Source organism: Rhinichthys klamathensis, unplaced genomic scaffold, assembly GCF_029890125.1.
Source record: "Rhinichthys klamathensis goyatoka isolate OS25496 unplaced genomic scaffold, OSU_Roscu_1.1 h1tg000116l_1, whole genome shotgun sequence".
Lineage (NCBI taxonomy): Eukaryota > Metazoa > Chordata > Actinopteri > Cypriniformes > Leuciscidae > Rhinichthys > Rhinichthys klamathensis.
This window is the reverse complement of record NW_026606653.1, coordinates 185,280-202,500: the sequence shown is the minus strand read 5'-3', so window position 1 is coordinate 202,500 and position 17,221 is coordinate 185,280. Positions and strand designations below refer to the sequence as shown.

The 17,221-nt window shown below is 48.3% G+C and overlaps 1 protein-coding gene across 1 annotated transcript in view; it reads right to left on the bottom strand.

Annotated features, from left to right (window-relative positions):
* Positions 1-17,221, bottom strand: part of LOC130088309 (uncharacterized) — a 46,226-nt gene that overhangs the window by 4,724 nt on the left and 24,281 nt on the right. The window contains exons 57-81 of the mRNA XM_056255027.1: positions 17,014-17,117; positions 16,823-16,935; positions 16,589-16,744; positions 15,832-16,034; positions 15,671-15,756; positions 15,355-15,482; positions 15,112-15,237; positions 13,487-13,680; positions 12,813-12,901; positions 12,594-12,721; positions 12,344-12,462; positions 10,981-11,098; positions 10,685-10,900; positions 9,972-10,142; positions 9,623-9,772; positions 7,570-7,619; positions 7,368-7,497; positions 7,193-7,275; positions 6,975-7,104; positions 6,529-6,719; positions 996-1,086; positions 779-911; positions 403-590; positions 163-318; positions 1-74 (exon numbers count right to left, since the gene is read on the bottom strand). The exon at positions 1-74 is cut by the window's left edge and continues 63 nt beyond it. Coding sequence (XP_056111002.1) covers positions 1-74; positions 163-318; positions 403-590; positions 779-911; positions 996-1,086; positions 6,529-6,719; positions 6,975-7,104; positions 7,193-7,275; positions 7,368-7,497; positions 7,570-7,619; positions 9,623-9,772; positions 9,972-10,142; positions 10,685-10,900; positions 10,981-11,098; positions 12,344-12,462; positions 12,594-12,721; positions 12,813-12,901; positions 13,487-13,680; positions 15,112-15,237; positions 15,355-15,482; positions 15,671-15,756; positions 15,832-16,034; positions 16,589-16,744; positions 16,823-16,935; positions 17,014-17,117 — 3,327 coding nt within the window. The remainder of the gene's footprint in view (positions 75-162; positions 319-402; positions 591-778; positions 912-995; positions 1,087-6,528; positions 6,720-6,974; positions 7,105-7,192; positions 7,276-7,367; positions 7,498-7,569; positions 7,620-9,622; positions 9,773-9,971; positions 10,143-10,684; positions 10,901-10,980; positions 11,099-12,343; positions 12,463-12,593; positions 12,722-12,812; positions 12,902-13,486; positions 13,681-15,111; positions 15,238-15,354; positions 15,483-15,670; positions 15,757-15,831; positions 16,035-16,588; positions 16,745-16,822; positions 16,936-17,013; positions 17,118-17,221) is intronic.

The following is a 17,221-nucleotide window of genomic DNA, read 5'->3' as shown; positions in this document are numbered from 1 at the left end:
CCCAGTGCGTTCAGCTCGTTAGTGCCGAGAGTGTTTCCACTCACACTGAGATACTTACTGACCAGCAGCTGGACCTGAGAGAGACACACACATCAGAACACTGAACCAGAGCGACTTCATGACGTTAGCTTCTGCTGAAGCACACACACACACACACTGTACCATCTCAGGGTCCCAGTCTCCATTGCGTTGGTTCATCAGAGACGAGAGTGTGTCGATCTTCGTCACGCTCCACTTTCTGACATCATCAGGTGTGGCTGTGCGGGAGGCGGAGCCTAAAACCTGCAGCACCTCGTCAGACAGTCTGTCAGGATACGCCTGCGAGGGGCGGGAAAACATGGCGTTTCTATGGCAACAGTGTGATTGACAGCAGTGTTCAGGTGTGTGTGTGTGTGTTGTTACCTGGTTGAGTTTGTCCAGGACGATCCTCTGGTAGCTCCTGTCGTGAACTCTCTCAGTGATGGCCTCCAGGTTGTCCTTCACAGTCTGGACGCTCAAACACACGTTAAACTGCGCCACGTCGTAGGCAAACGGAAACATGTCGCTGTAAACCTGAACCTGCTTTATTTCTCCAGCAGTGCATGCTGTTTCTACAGGAGACGAGGGACACACACACCAGTGCAGCTTCAGGACACTATAATGTAGTGTGATGGGCTCATGTCAGGGTTTGAATCTGATCTAGACTCGTGTTTGTGTCCCGCTGGTTTTGCTGTGTTTAACGTTTAGTTATTTACCTAGCAGAAAAAGTATAGTGTAATATGTTTTTGTGTTCTCTCACCTGCGGATCTCTTGATTTTGACTCGTGTGATTTTGTTGACCTCGTTCATCATGTTGAGGATCTTCGTTTCTGAAGCCTTTTCGTTCTTCCTCAGGTCACGGATAAACGTCTTCAGAAACTTCTGCTTGTTTTCCTGATAACACACACACACACACTCACAGTTATCAGTGGAGCACACATACAGCTGTGTGTTCACCTGTGTTTACTCGGGCTCTACCTGTGTGAATCTGCCCCAGATGTTTGCGGTGACGTACAGCGGCAGGATCCCCAGGTTCTCCAGAGTCGCTCTGCTCCAGCTGTTTGAAGATCTGAGAGGAACATCTCACATCATATAATGACAGCAGACGTGTGTGATATGTGTTGCTTCAAGGCCCGTTTACACACGGAACCATAACTATTAGGGCTTGGATAATATATCGATGCATCGCGATTCGTGGATCCATTCCAATTTTTTCAGAATGCATCGCGAATCAATTCTGAGCTTAGTTTTTAACAGCAGACGGCGCTCTAGGCTAGTTTAACAGCAGACGGCGCTCTAGGCTAGTTTAACAGCAGACGGCGCTCTAGGCTAGTGTTTAACAGCAGACGGCGCTCTAGGCTAGTGTTTAACAGCAGACGGCGCTCTAGGCTAGTTTAACAGCAGACGGCGCTCTAGGCTAGTGTTTAACAGCAGACGGCGCTCTAGGCTAGTTTAACAGCAGACGGCGCTCTAGGCTAGTTTAACAGCAGACGGCGCTCTAGGCTAGTTTAACAGCAGACGGCGCTCTAGGCTAGTGTTTAACAGCAGACGGCGCTCTAGGCTAGTTTAACAGCAGACGGCGCTCTAGGCTAGTGTTTAACGGCAGACGGCGCTCTAGGCTAGTTTAACGGCAGACGGCGCTCTAGGCTAGTGTTTAACAGCAGACGGCGCTCTAGGCTAGTTTAACAGCAGACGGCGCTCTAGGCTAGTTTAACAGCAGACGGCGCTCTAGGCTAGTGTTTAACAGCAGACGGCGCTCTAGGCTAGTTTAACAGCAGACGGCGCTCTAGGCTAGTTTAACAGCAGACGGCGCTCTAGGCTAGTTTAACAGCAGACGGCGCTCTAGGCTAGTGTTTAACAGCAGACGGCGCTCTAGGCTAGTTTAACAGCAGACGGCGCTCTAGGCTAGTGTTTAACAGCAGACGGCGCTCTAGGCTAGTGTTTAACAGCAGACGGCGCTCTAGGCTAGTTTAACGGCAGACGGCGCTCTAGGCTAGTGTTTAACAGCAGACGGCGCTCTAGGCTAGTTTAACAGCAGACGGCGCTCTAGGCTAGTTTAACAGCAGACGGCGCTCTAGGCTAGTGTTTAACGGCAGACGGCGCTCTAGGCTAGTGTTTAACAGCAGACGGCGCTCTAGGCTAGTTTAACAGCAGACGGCGCTCTAGGCTAGTGTTTAACAGCAGACGGCGCTCTAGGCTAGTTTAACAGCAGACGGCGCTCTAGGCTAGTGTTTAACAGCAGACGGCGCTCTAGGCTAGTGTTCAACAGCAGACGGCGCTCTAGGCTAGTTTAACAGCAGACGGCGCTCTAGGCTAGTTTAACAGCAGACGGCGCTCTAGGCTAGTGTTTAACAGCAGACGGCGCTCTAGGCTAGTGTTTAACAGCAGACGGCGCTCTAGGCTAGTGTTTAACAGCAGACGGCGCTCTAGGCTAGTTTAACAGCAGACGGCGCTCTAGGCTAGTGTTTAACAGCAGACGGCGCTCTAGGCTAGTTTAACAGCAGACGGCGCTCTAGGCTAGTTTAACAGCAGACGGCGCTCTAGGCTAGTTTAACGGCGCTCTAGGCTAGTTTAACGGCAGACGGCGCTCTAGGCTAGTGTTTAACAGCAGACGGCGCTCTAGGCTAGTTTAACAGCAGACGGCGCTCTAGGCTAGTTTAACAGCAGACGGCGCTCTAGGCTAGTGTTTAACGGCAGACGGCGCTCTAGGCTAGTGTTTAACAGCAGACGGCGCTCTAGGCTAGTTTAACAGCAGACGGCGCTCTAGGCTAGTGTTTAACAGCAGACGGCGCTCTAGGCTAGTTTAACAGCAGACGGCGCTCTAGGCTAGTGTTTAACAGCAGACGGCGCTCTAGGCTAGTGTTCAACAGCAGACGGCGCTCTAGGCTAGTTTAACAGCAGACGGCGCTCTAGGCTAGTTTAACAGCAGACGGCGCTCTAGGCTAGTGTTTAACAGCAGACGGCGCTCTAGGCTAGTGTTTAACAGCAGACGGCGCTCTAGGCTAGTGTTTAACAGCAGACGGCGCTCTAGGCTAGTTTAACAGCAGACGGCGCTCTAGGCTAGTGTTTAACAGCAGACGGCGCTCTAGGCTAGTTTAACAGCAGACGGCGCTCTAGGCTAGTTTAACAGCAGACGGCGCTCTAGGCTAGTTTAACAGCAGACGGCGCTCTAGGCTAGTGTTTAACAGCAGACGGCGCTCTAGGCTAGTGTTTAACAGCAGACGGCGCTCTAGGCTAGTGTTTAACAGCAGACGGCGCTCTAGGCTAGTGTTTAACAGCAGACGGCGCTCTAGGCTAGTTTAACAGCAGACGGCGCTCTAGGCTAGTGTTTAACAGCAGACGGCGCTCTAGGCTAGTTTAACAGCAGACGGCGCTCTAGGCTAGTGTTTAACAGCAGACGGCGCTCTAGGCTAGTTTAACAGCAGACGGCGCTCTAGGCTAGTTTAACAGCAGACGGCGCTCTAGGCTAGTTTAACAGCAGACGGCGCTCTAGGCTAGTTTAACAGCAGACGGCGCTCTAGGCTAGTGTTTAACAGCAGACGGCGCTCTAGGCTAGTTTAACGGCAGACGGCGCTCTAGGCTAGTGTGTAACAGCAGACGGCGCTCTAGGCTAGTTTAACGGCAGACGGCGCTCTAGGCTAGTGTTTAACAGCAGACGGCGCTCTAGGCTAGTGTTTAACAGCAGACGGCGCTCTAGGCTAGTTTAACAGCAGACGGCGCTCTAGGCTAGTGTTTAACAGCAGACGGCGCTCTAGGCTAGTTTAACAGCAGACGGCGCTCTAGGCTAGTTTAACAGCAGACGGCGCTCTAGGCTAGTTTAACAGCAGACGGCGCTCTAGGCTAGTTTAACAGCAGACGGCGCTCTAGGCTAGTTTAACAGCAGACGGCGCTCTAGGCTAGTGTTTAACAGCAGACGGCGCTCTAGGCTAGTTTAACAGCAGACGGCGCTCTAGGCTAGTTTAACAGCAGACGGCGCTCTAGGCTAGTGTTTAACAGCAGACGGCGCTCTAGGCTAGTGTTTAACAGCAGACGGCGCTCTAGGCTAGTGTTTAACAGCAGACGGCGCTCTAGGCTAGTGTTTAACAGCAGACGGCGCTCTAGGCTAGTGTTTAACAGCAGACGGCGCTCTAGGCTAGTTTAACAGCAGACGGCGCTCTAGGCTAGTGTTTAACAGCAGACGGCGCTCTAGGCTAGTGTTTAACAGCAGACGGCGCTCTAGGCTAGTGTTTAACAGCAGACGGCGCTCTAGGCTAGTGTTTAACAGCAGACGGCGCTCTAGGCTAGTGTTTAACAGCAGACGGCGCTCTAGGCTAGTGTTTAACAGCAGACGGCGCTCTAGGCTAGTTTAACAGCAGACGGCGCTCTAGGCTAGTGTTTAACAGCAGACGGCGCTCTAGGGTAGTGTTTAACAGCAGACGGCGCTCTAGGCTAGTTTAACAGCAGATGGCGCTCTAGGCTAGTGTTTAACAGCAGACGGCGCTCTAGGCTAGTTTAACAGCAGACGGCGCTCTAGGCTAGTGTTTAACAGCAGACGGCGCTCTAGGGTAGTGTTTAACAGCAGACGGCGCTCTAGGCTAGTTTAACAGCAGACGGCGCTCTAGGCTAGTTTAACAGCAGACGGCGCTCTAGGCTAGTGTTTAACAGCAGACGGCGCTCTAGGCTAGTGTTTAACAGCAGACGGCGCTCTAGGCTAGTTTAACAGCAGACGGCGCTCTAGGCTAGTGTTTAACAGCAGACGGCGCTCTAGGGTAGTGTTTAACAGCAGACGGCGCTCTAGGCTAGTTTAACAGCAGACGGCGCTCTAGGCTAGTGTTTAACAGCAGACGGCGCTCTAGGCTAGTGTTTAACAGCAGACGGCGCTCGGCTAGTTTAACAGCAGACGGCGCTCTAGGCTAGTGTTTAACAGCAGACGGCGCTCTAGGGTAGTGTTTAACAGCAGACGGCGCTCTAGGCTAGTTTAACAGCAGACGGCGCTCTAGGCTAGTGTTTAACAGCAGACGGCGCTCTAGGCTAGTTTAACAGCAGACGGCGCTCTAGACTAGTGTTTAACAGCAGACGGCGCTCTAGGCTAGTTTAACAGCAGACGGCGCTCTAGGCTAGTGTTTAACATTAGACGGTGCTCTAGGCTAGTTTAACAGCAGACGGCGCTCTAGGCTAGTGTTTAACAGCAGATGGCGCTCTAGGCTAGTGTTTAACAGCAGACGGCGCTCTAGGCTAGTTTAACAGCAGACGGCGCTCTAGGCTAGTTTAACAGCAGACGGCGCTCTAGGCTAGTGTTTAACAGCAGACGGCGCTCTAGGCTAGTGTTTAACAACAGACGGCGCTCTAGGCTAGTTTAACAGCAGACGGCGCTCTAGGCTAGTGTTTAACAGCAGACGGCGCTCTAGGCTAGTGTTTAACAGCAGACGGCGCTCTAGGCTACTGTTTAACGGCAGACGGCGCTCTAGGCTAGTGTTTAACGGCAGACGGCGCTCTAGGCTAGTGTTTAACAGCAGACGGCGCTCTAGGCTAGTGTTTAACAGCAGACGGCGCTCTAGGCTAGTGTTTAACAGCAGACGGCGCTCTAGGCTACTGTTTAACGGCAGACGGCGCTCTAGGCTAGTGTTTAACGGCAGACGGCGCTCTAGGCTAGTGTTTAACAGCAGACGGCGCTCTAGGCTAGTGTTTAACAGCAGACGGCGCTCTAGGCTAGTGTTTAACAGCAGACGGCGCTCTAGGCTAGTTTAACAGCAGACGGCGCTCTAGGCTAGTGTTTAACAGCAGACGGCGCTCTAGGCTAGTGTTTAACAGCAGACGGCGCTCTAGGCTAGTGTTTAACAGCAGACGGCGCTCTAGGCTAGTTTAACAGCAGACGGCGCTCTAGGCTAGTTTAACAGCAGACGGCGCTCTAGGCTAGTGTTTAACAGCAGACGGCGCTCTAGGCTAGTGTTTAACAGCAGACGGCGCTCTAGGCTAGTTTAACAGCAGACGGCGCTCTAGGCTAGTGTTTAACAGCAGACGGCGCTCTAGGCTAGTGTTTAACAGCAGACGGCGCTCTAGGCTAGTGTTTAACAGCAGACGGCGCTCTAGGCTAGTGTTTAACAGCAGACGGCGCTCTAGGCTAGTTTAACAGCAACACAACTTGTAATCCGCTTCAGCTTTTTCGAACTTTATGAATGATTATTTTATAGAAGGTTCCAGTGGTGTGTGTAAGGTATTGGAAGCCAGCAGAGGTACGACGCAGCGCCATCTGCTGTTAAAAAATAAGCTCAGATTCGATTCGAGAGAATCGCGATGCAATCGGAAAAAATTAGAAAAAAATTAATATTAAATTAAATGTTAAATTACGATAACGATACCATAATATAATGATAACTATAACGATAACTATATTAGTGTCCACACCAGCAGACGACAGCTATAACACATTAATTTTGACAGCCCTATTTAAACCATATGTTTAGCGTTATCGGTATAGTTATCGTCCCTGTAGTGGGAACGGCCTTCAGTGGCGTGTGCGATGAGTTTGTACCCGTAGGTGGTGTTTCCTCTCAGCAGGACACTCTCGAGCCCTGAGATCTGCTGAGGCGATAAATCCTGGCACTGTTTGAGCTTCTCCAGCACGTACGGGTCTGAGTTCTGGATGTAGTCGGCGCTCAGGAAGCAGCACATGCCGCCCAGAACATCCAGCTGCGCACGAGTGATGCTGAGCCCCGAGATCCCCTGAAACACCAGCTCATGTGAACCAACGCCAGTCACTGCAGCCTCACTGTAACTGTCACCACTTTAACTCAATAAAAAAACTCTACTTTTTAACTGAATAAGTTGAATTGTTTTCACTATGAACAGATTTATGCTGATTCTAAGCAATTTGAATGTATGTATGAATGACAAACATGAATCACATTAAGTTTATTAGTTTGTTTATGTTAAAACGGTGAAATTTTATAAAAAGCTGAAATATGTGTGTGCGCTCACCAGACACTCCCTGGCGCTGCTGAACAGGACTTGCTTCTTGAAGGACAGAGCGCTGGACAGCACCGAGAAGTTGGCCGTTCCCAGAGAAGAGAAATACGAGCGGCACAGAGATCTGTCAATCATGGAGTAACTGCAACACAAACAAGCAGACACAGAAGTGTGAGATGAGCCCGTCTTCACCAACTCCTCCACGAGCACCAATGATCCTGCTGACGTACTTGTAGTAGATGAGCACCTCGGCGGGATACTGAGAGAAGGCGTTCAGGTCAGCGCTCTTGATGTAGTAGTACATGCAGGTCAGCTGAAGGACACACACACACACATCTGAGCTTCTGTAGATGTCAAAGCTGAAGCGTCTGAGGTCCGCCAGAGCAGGAGAGTGTCTGCGCTCACCTGGGACTCCTGCAGGACGAGCCTCTCGTTGGCTCGCGGCCGGCAGCCGCGGATCAGACTCATGGTTTTGCTGGCGCTGAAGCTCTGGATCCGTGAACAGCTGAAACCCTGCAGCACCTGGAAAGACATGCTGCACAAACACCACATCCGGTCAGAACTAAAGCCTCCCCACCCAGTCCGACTGATGATGATAATAACTCACGCGTCCGGGTCGCTGAACTCCATGGCCACGGTTTCGAAGAGCAAAACGGCCTGAGAGGAAGAGAATTTCAACACGTCATTTACGTTTCTAACAGAAGAAATGGGTTTCTGTGTAGAACTCCAGCGTTCCTGAGGAATGCCTTATAGAGGCCCAGTTCTGCTTCACATGTTCATCTAATGTCGCTGTTTGAGTCCCTCCAGCGGGAGTTCTTCTCTATATCAGTGTCAGTGTTTCTGAACTCCCTGAACCGAGTTTCTTCCGGGAACGAACACGTCACAATATTCCTCATTATAATAATTCATACGCAGAATAAAGGGGCGGGGCCTGGTTGAGTTAGTTAGTAGTGTGTTAAACTGGCGTTTATGGGAAGGGGCGGGACATTTCCCAAACACACTCGAAGCGCTCGACCAATCACAACACACTGCTCCAGCCGACCAATCAGAGCACAGTGTGCTTTCAGAAGGAGGGGCTTTATAGAGACAGGAAGTAAACAGAGCGTTACTGACAGACTGGGAAGAGAGGAGCCGCAACAATGGAGAATATGAGCGTGCAGACGAAGCTTCTTTTGAAACTCAGTCGTGTTCACAGTCACAGTTCTGGGAGGAGATTATCCCGAACCACTTTGACACCGGAGTTTGCTCAGGCATTGGTCCGGTGGTTGGTCCAGTTATGCTGTACCATCGCAGTCACATGACTTTCCATCGAGGAATTTCTTTGATAAATGTTTCCATCGTAGTTTATGCATGTTTCCTTAAAGGTGCATTGCGCAACTTTTCATGTTTAAAATACCTGTTTTTCTATCCTATACATGCTTAAAGAACTGCCTGATGGGCTGAATGAGCCCTTCTCTGCGCACTGAGATTGCCTCTATAATCCTGTACAGTAAAATATATAAGAGGGATTCGGGCTCGAATTTGAGACTGGGCGTGACGTCATGCGCGTTCACGCTCACCAGGCTATGTCTCGCAGGTTTGTGTATTCGCCGGCGCCGCCATTCTCCGCATCAGCGAAGACAACTCGTGCGTCAAAGGTAGAAGATGGATGCAAAGAGACCGGCTTGTAGTCCATTCCAAACCCCAACGCAAACTCCACGTAAAGTAAAGAAAAGAGTAATTTTGTCTAGTGCCACCAAAAGGTCCAAATTGGAGTCAGACAGGCGTCGGAGTAAGACGAGAGTCAACCTCGGGAAGGCATTCAACAACTGGAGAGATCTCCGGTCTGCTCTTGGTCTCAAACGGGATCCTCAGTTGGCTTTTTTATTGATAAAACGGTAAGATATTAGCCCAGTCTCTAATGTCTGATACGGCAAATCTATGACAACAAATGACGATGCGTAAAATGTGTAATGCTTTAGCGTAAGCTTGATACATGTACTATCAGAATTGGTTTTACTACCATCGTTAGTGAACAGTTTCATAAACTAGGAATTGTGTTCGGAAGAATAGTACAACAACCTGAAACATAAAACATATCCAATAAAAGATGCGTGTGGTCCATGAGCGTGCACAACTCTGGTTGCAGTTTCGCTTGTCGCCAGAGGGGGCATAGTTCTGCAAAAACTCAGAGACTTGCGTTTTGCACCTTTAACGGATAAAAAAATGTATCCGACTCAATTGAGCGCATACGTTTTTATGCAAATTTTTATGCAATTTTTTTTTTTATGCGTATCTTGACGTTTCCATCCAGCGTCTTTTTTATGCAATATCCCAAAATGTGCATAAAAAACCTGGATAGCAACAAAGCTAATGGTAAATATGGGTAAAATAACATGTTTTTGAACAGAAAACCTGTGCTTGTAGAGCTAAAAACATCATCAAGACTTCGTAAAAGGGCATAATTGGTCCTGTTTAAATTATAACACACTTTCATATTTAATGGGATCCATCGATTTTTTCTCTTGATATGAAGTATGTATACGAGCTGTTTAATTCACACAATTTTATTAAAATAAAACCATAAAGCGATCCCTTGATGGAAAACTCTGAAAGGTCACGTAGATGAAGGGTCTTACGGTCCCTTTCCTCTGAGACTCGTGATGTAGAGCCTGACGAACCTGCTCGTGTTTCCACTTCTTCTGGTTGATCATCTGCACCACCGCGGCGGAGGACGACACGCTCAGCAGGAAGACGCGCGGGATCTCCGTCGCCATCAGGTCAGGAACGTTTGTGATGACGCCGTCAGACGAGCTGTTCACAGAGATGATCTACAGAGAGGCAGAGAGAGACGTCACGAGACAAACCTGAGACGTACTCGTGTGTGTGTGTGAGAGTGTGTGTGTGTGTGTGTGTGTGTGTGTGTGTGAGTTAGCTGTTCACAGAGATGATCTACAGAGAGGCAGAGAGACGTCACAAGACAATCCTGAGACGTACTCGTGTGTGTGTGTGTGTGTGTGTGTGTGTTACCTGGCTGACGATGGTCTGTTGGAGAATAATGGGTGCGCCGATGACATCGGTCATGAATGATTGAGATTTCATGGCCAGAAGCAACACATTTCCTGAGACACCGTTGATGATTGATGTCTGAACACCGATGATCAGCGAACCCAGTCCCACCAGTCCGTCCACACTATCAATCTGCCGTGGACAGACACACAGGTGTGTATTGGTACATGTAGTCAAGTTTATTTATTTACACAGCTCCAGTTTAACACAACCGTAGTTCAGCCAATTTGCTTTACAACACAATACAAATAAATAAAAAATTAAGAGATTAAAGGAGTAAAAAAAAAAGACAGAAATGGAAATAAAAATCAAGTATTTAAATCAATCAAAATGTATAAAAAATACACATACATAACGTAGAACACCAGCTAGTCAAAACACATACACAGCATCACTAGAGAGTAAAAATAAGTCTGTGAACTGGATTTAAAGGCCTGATGTGTAAAGGTGCTGAGACTGTGTAGACCCATGTGACCAGACAACACTGAGCTGCATCTGAACCGCATACTGCCCTACTGTAGATCAGTCAATAATTGACTATAGTACCTACTACTGAAAAGAGTACGCGATTTCAGACGCCTGTCTTTATGAGCGAGTCGATACAACACTGATCCACTCAGCAGTTCCTCTGAGGCGCAGTCAGCTGATTGAGCATTGGCTTTGGTGATGCGTACCTGGTACCGTCCGGACGCCAGCAGGGTTTGTATGATCATCATGGCCTGGTCGAGGTTCCAGCCCAGTACGAGTCTGAGCGCAGACAGAGCGCTGAGCAGAACACTCCCTCCGGCGCCGCTGATCTGGGCCGTGCTCAAACCCGTGCACGACTGACCCAGAGCCTGGATGAAGTCCAGCGTCAGGACGGCCGCATTACTCGCCAGAGCCGCCGACACCTGCGCACACACACACACACATGCGTTTAGCTTCTATAGAGCTTGTTTCTGATGACACACACACACACTCCTGTACGTACGTCGGGTGGGATGTTGGTGCAGTTCTGATTGACGCTGGAAGAGATGTTCTTCATCTGCTCCACACTCAACTGGAGGAAGGAGCTCGCAGGAGCGAAGCAGTGTAACTTCACAGGCAGACTGTAACACACACACACATCACGTTAAAGCTGCTAAAGCTCATCAGGGCGTCTTTTACAAACACAATAGCTTCAAATGAATGCCAGTGTCACAGTGGAAACAACAGCTTCAACCAGCCTTCGTTGGTTTGCTGATCTAAGCTGGTTTCTCACAGACAAGTGGCCAAAACTTCCCTAAAACCATCAAGAGCAGTCTTTTCAAAGACTATTTGATGGTTTGATGGTTCCATGAAGACACTTTAACATCCATAGAATCTTTCCATTGCACAAAAGGTTCTTTATTAGGGCTGTAACGATACGCGAAATAAAACCGAAATCGCGATACTCAGATCCACGATCCTGTGTCGCGGTGTGAGAAGGCAGAATCGCGACACCCTTCCAACTCCCAGCGTTATCCTTCCCGTCCAGATCCAATGCTACCACATCTTTAAATTACTATTAGTATTATTAGAAGTTAACATTATAAAATACGTAGACCTACATCACAAAACCAGTTGAGGATCAATTATTTAAAGTTGGGCAATTTCAGCGTTATGGGACGTGACATTTGCCGGTTCTTTGTGACAGCTTTTATGTGCTTTATTGGCAGCGCCACCCTTACATGTTACTCGTCAGCACCAAAAACATGGAGATTTTTTTAGTCAATAATCGCACAACCTATTTGATATTCTATAATTAAATCATGTAGTCGACAAGACCCACACCATTTGCCGTAAGTGTTTTAAGAAGCTTCCTCAAATGACCAGCAACACGTCCAACATGCAGATGCATATCTCACGGCACGTCGGCACCATCCCGAAATCAATTTAGTTGGAGCACAGAAAACAACCCAAAAGCAGCGGCCTACACTGCCTAGCTTAGTTTAATAATTTGCATAGTTAATATTGTTCTTTTGTGTTCAGTTTATACAGTTTTTTCAAATGTTATTTAATAAAGATATATATTTTTTCCCTCAAAATCGCTCTTTTTTTTCACCCCCAAGCCCCGCCCCCGTGATAGAATCGTGATACAAACCGAATCGTGGGTTTGGTGTATCGTTACAGCCCTATTCTTTATAGTGGGAAAAGGTTGTATAGATTATTAAAATGTTATTCACTTCACAGTTCTTTTAAGAACTGATCACTGAAATGATCTTTGAGGAACCCGAAATGGTTCTTCTATGACATTGCTGTGAAAACCCCCTTTAGAAACCGAAGTGTAGTGCAGTGAGATGTGATTAAGGATGGTTGATGTTGGCGTCTCTCACTAGAAGGCGCTGAAGTACGGGTTCTGCTCGAACAGCAGACTCATGTAGAGCTCCACGACGTTGTCAGGAACGCCGATCTGACCGAACAGCTGCAGGTTCTCCTTGTTCTCCAGGAACGGCTGAAAAACAAACACGTTTTTGAGTCCCACAAAAGAAAACAGGCAAACTGGTTTGGAATGACATGAGAGTGAATAAATGAGGACAAAGTGATCATTTTGAACTGGTAGAGTTCTTGAGAGCGCTGTCGCACCTGAATGGAGCCGAAGAGCAGCAGGTCGTCCAGCGTGACGAAGCGCAAGAAGACGGAGATGTAGTCGGAGAACCAGGCGGTGGAGTTCAGAGCGGGGTTTGATGCGACATAACATTTAGGAGCTGAAGCTGAGAACACATGACAGACACGGCTCACCGACCAATCTTCATTATCATTAGACGGCAGAGTCAATCATGCACTCCATCAACCGTAACTCACAGGTGTTCAGGTAGACCCGGATGGTGCCGTAGACGTCGCTCGGAGAAAACTCTGCTGCACTGAAGTTGTACTTAGCCATCACTGAAACACTGAGCAGAGAAACACACCAAATCCGTCAACAGCAGGTTTATTTATTTATGGGGAAACTAGTCTAGGGGTAAAAACACCGTCCCTTCATCGGCAAAGCAAACCCAGTGATCAGGGAATGCTCTGGAAAGGTTCTCCCAAAGCTGTGAACAAATGTTCTTCCACTAACATTAATAGAACGTTTGTTCAAAGTTATCTGGTCTTTAATAATGTTCTCAAAACGTTAGCATAAAAACATTATTTATACATCAATCATGGAACATTTTTTATTTTTAAATGTTACTACTTGTTTCAGAACGTTCAGAGAACATTCAGAAATATTTTCATAGCTTAATGAGAACGTTACGCTACTGACGCACAAAGTTGAGCCGCCGTCACATTTAGAGTTGCTTGGTGAAATTTCATGTGTGGAATCCAGTCATTTCCATGGGAGTTCGCTTGTGTTCGCGTGCTTGATCTTTGCTACATGATTGACAATAGAAAATGTCACCGAAATCCCACTTGTGTGACCGACCACACCTCAGGCTTGGACCTGTTAGCCGCTCCACATCACCGTTTCATGATAATGTTGAAAACGTGCTACTCACAACTTCTTGAAGGAGAGACAGGAGGAATCTCGCATGACGTCTGGGCCGATGAGCTGTGAGGTGAGCAGCGGCAGGTACTGCACGAGTCGAGACTCGAACCACTGATCCACCTCAGACTGGACCTGCAGCTCCAGAACCCGAGGCCACACGCAGGACAGCACCTGCCGGGCCAGAGCCAGCGAGCCCAGCGGCTCCTGCGGGACACGGACACACATTCACAGTCCTGAAGCGGCGTCGCGTTGGCCATTTCACACTCAGTCAAGTCACATTAATTTATACAGCGCTATTACAGCACAGAGTGTGTCAGGGGTAACAGGGAAATACTGCAGCACAGTTTGTGTCTAGAAGAAAATAGCGTCACAGTCCAGCTCAAGTCAGTTCAGTGATGCTTCAGTTTTGTTTAATAAAAGTTATTAATTTAGTTAATTTATATATATATATATATATATATATATTAGGGCTGTCAGTTAAACGCGTTATTAACGGCGTTAACGCAAACCCATTTTAACGGCGTAAAAATTTTTAGCGCGCGATTAATGCATTTGGCCTCGCAAACTTTGTAGTTTTTTTCACATGCTTTTGCAACAGGATGCGGCGCTATGCTATGAGACCCATTCATTTCAATGGCTTGCGCCACGCGAGGACGTTTTGTTGCTTCGTTCGACCAAAGCGCACGCGGATCTAGCTAGAGCGGAAACAAAACAACAGGCACGCCGCACACACACTCGTTTGGGCTTGCGAGCCGGCCAAATAGTTGGTTAACATTACGTTTTGAGTGGATGACGAGCGCGAGACGCCGAAATGGATGCCGATAAGATTCTGAATGGAAAGTTTACTTTTAAAAAGTTGCCAAATGGTTCCATTGACGAGACCAAAGTGATCTGTGTGTTCTGCCATTGTGAACTGAGCTATCATCATCGCAGCACGTCCAGTCTGAAATACCACTTGATGATGGCCAAGCACACACACACACACACACACGCAGCTGATGCGAATTCTCCGCTCCCTCGTCAATATCAGGACCGCGTCAGTAGTTCTTTCACCCTTTTATTGATGGACAGTGTTACATTGTGTGAGAGATTATTTGCTCCAAGTGAGAATGTTAGTGTGAAAGTGAACACAGTATATGCCAATGTTGTTTTCAATAAAAAACATTTGCACAAAGCAAGCCGATCCACTTTTCCATGTTGATAAGAGCATTAAAATGAGAAAAAATAATGGGACAAAAAGAAATCAAGAGACATTTAGAATAGATAAAAATGTGCGATTAATTGCGATTAATCGTGAGTTAACTATGACATTAATGCGATTAATCGTGAGTTAACTATGACATTAATGCGATTAATCGCGATTAAATATTTTAATCGTTTGACAGCACTAATATATATATAGCCGCTCTGGAGTAAACAGTGATGTCATCGTCCAGCTCAGCTCAGTTCTTGTATAATAGTGTCAATGCAGGCAGAGCAATAATATTGTTGAATATTAAATTAAATGTTAGATTTAATGTCCTCATCTAAGCAAGCCAAGCCAAGGGCAACAATGAACCCCAACTCCATCAGGGAGAGTCATTCATAAGCTGTTAAACGAGCCCAAGCTTTCAGAGGAGTGTAAGATGCCTGTACCGTCTGTAAGTACTGGGCCGTCTTCGGGTAGATCGCGAAGAACTGGCAGAGTTTGGTGACATCGTCCACAGCGTTCGGGCGGTTCAGGAGACTGCTGACCTCCACGGGAGACATCGAGTCCATCAGCTGAGAAGCGACACACACACACACACACACACACACACACACACACACACACAGTCAGGACTCTATCATCGGATCTAACCGGTGATCGTTGGGTGGAGGCGGCGGGACGGGTCTGACCTCTGGCACGCGGGCGGGGGGCATCAGGGACAGGAAGGTGCTCAGATTCGGGAACTGGAAACTCATGAAGGATGAGGTCAGGAAAGCGTAGAAGCTCTGGTTGCTGTAGCAGCGCAGCGGGGCGGGGCCTGTGGAGACAGAAGGATGAGCGGATGGAGTGATGAGCACAGGGATGGATGAGGGACGGGTGGATGGAGTGATGAGCACAGGGATGGATGAGGGACGGGCGGATTGAGTGATGAGCACAGGGATGGATGAGGGACGGGCGGATGGAGTGATGAGCACAGGGATGGATGAGGGACGGGCGGATGCACACCTGTGAGAGAGCCGAGGATCTGCTGGTAGATCTGATCTTGTGTTGCGGGCTGGAAGGTGGAGCTGGACGAGTTCAGCAGCTGCACCCTGTGGGAACAAGCCCGGTGAGTACGCAGTGTGTTCACGTGTGTGTGTGTGTGTGTGTGTGTGAGAGAGGCTTACGCCTGCTGGCTGATCGGACAGGGTCGCTGCTGGACGACGCTGAAGTAAGTCGTCACGTGTTGGACTGTAATGTTCGCTATGAGCGGAGGCAGTATGTTCAGGATCCAGATCTGCAGATTATCATCTGATAACGTGGTCAGATTGGCCCGGTCAAACACCTGCTGCAGGAACGCTTCCTTCACTGGAGGAGGGAGAACAACACCCTGCAGTTGACAGACACAGACCACAGCCAATCAGAGCACTGGTACTACAGAAACAGCCAATCAGATCACCGGTACTACACAAACAGCCAATCAGATCACCGGTACTACACAAACAGCCAATCAGAACACCGATACTACACAAACAGCCAATCAGAACACAGACACTACACACACAGCCAATCAGAGCACTGGTACTACACAAACAGCCAATCAGAACACCGGTACTACACAAACAGCCAATCAGAACACAGATACTACACAAACAGCCAATCAGAACACAGATACTACACACACAGCCAATCAGAGCACTGGTACTACACAAACAGCCAATCAGAACACCGGTACTACACAAACAGCCAATCAGAGCACAGATACTACACAAACAACCAATCAGAACACAGATACTACACAAACAACCAATCAGAACACAGATACTCCACAAACAGCCAATCAGAACACAGATACTCCACAAACAGTCAATCAGAACACAGATACACGTGTGTGTGTGTGTGTGTGTGTGTGTGTGTGTGTGTGTGTGTGTGTGTGTGCGTCACCTGTAGCGTTCCAGAGAGAGAAGTGTAGAAAGCGGTGAGCTGTGCGTCCGGCACGTAGAGCAGGAGATTATAGACGGCAGCGGCGCTGGACAGGAATCCAGGAGTGCGGGAAACCTCCACTAACTGTTTCACGCTCAACAGACTCAGACTGTCCAACTGCACACACACACACAAACAGGTCAACACGTGTGAACATGTGTAAGTATGTGTGTGTGTGTGTGTGTGTGTGCGTACCACACTGAAGCTGGGGTTGAGTATCTGCAGCTCAGTCACTGTGGTGAAGACAGAGAATCGTCCAAAGCTGCTGATCAGCCAATCAGAGCCGCTCTGAGAGACGCCCACACACCCTGAACACAGAGCAACACGTCACAGCTGAGCGCTGGCCACTAACCCTGAGATGTACTGTGAGTGTGAGAGAGGCCGACCTGCGGTGCTGTTCTTAGAGAGGAAGACTTTGATGAAGTCAACGTAGACATTCGCTTGAGTCTCCATGGACATGATGTCAAAACTCTGACTGAAGCTCCGGACTCTGTGAAGGAGACGAAGTCTTAGAGCTGCGTCAACATGTGACACGTGTGTGTGTGTGTGTGTGTGTGTGTGTGTGTGTGTGTGTGTGTGTGTGTGTGTGTGTGT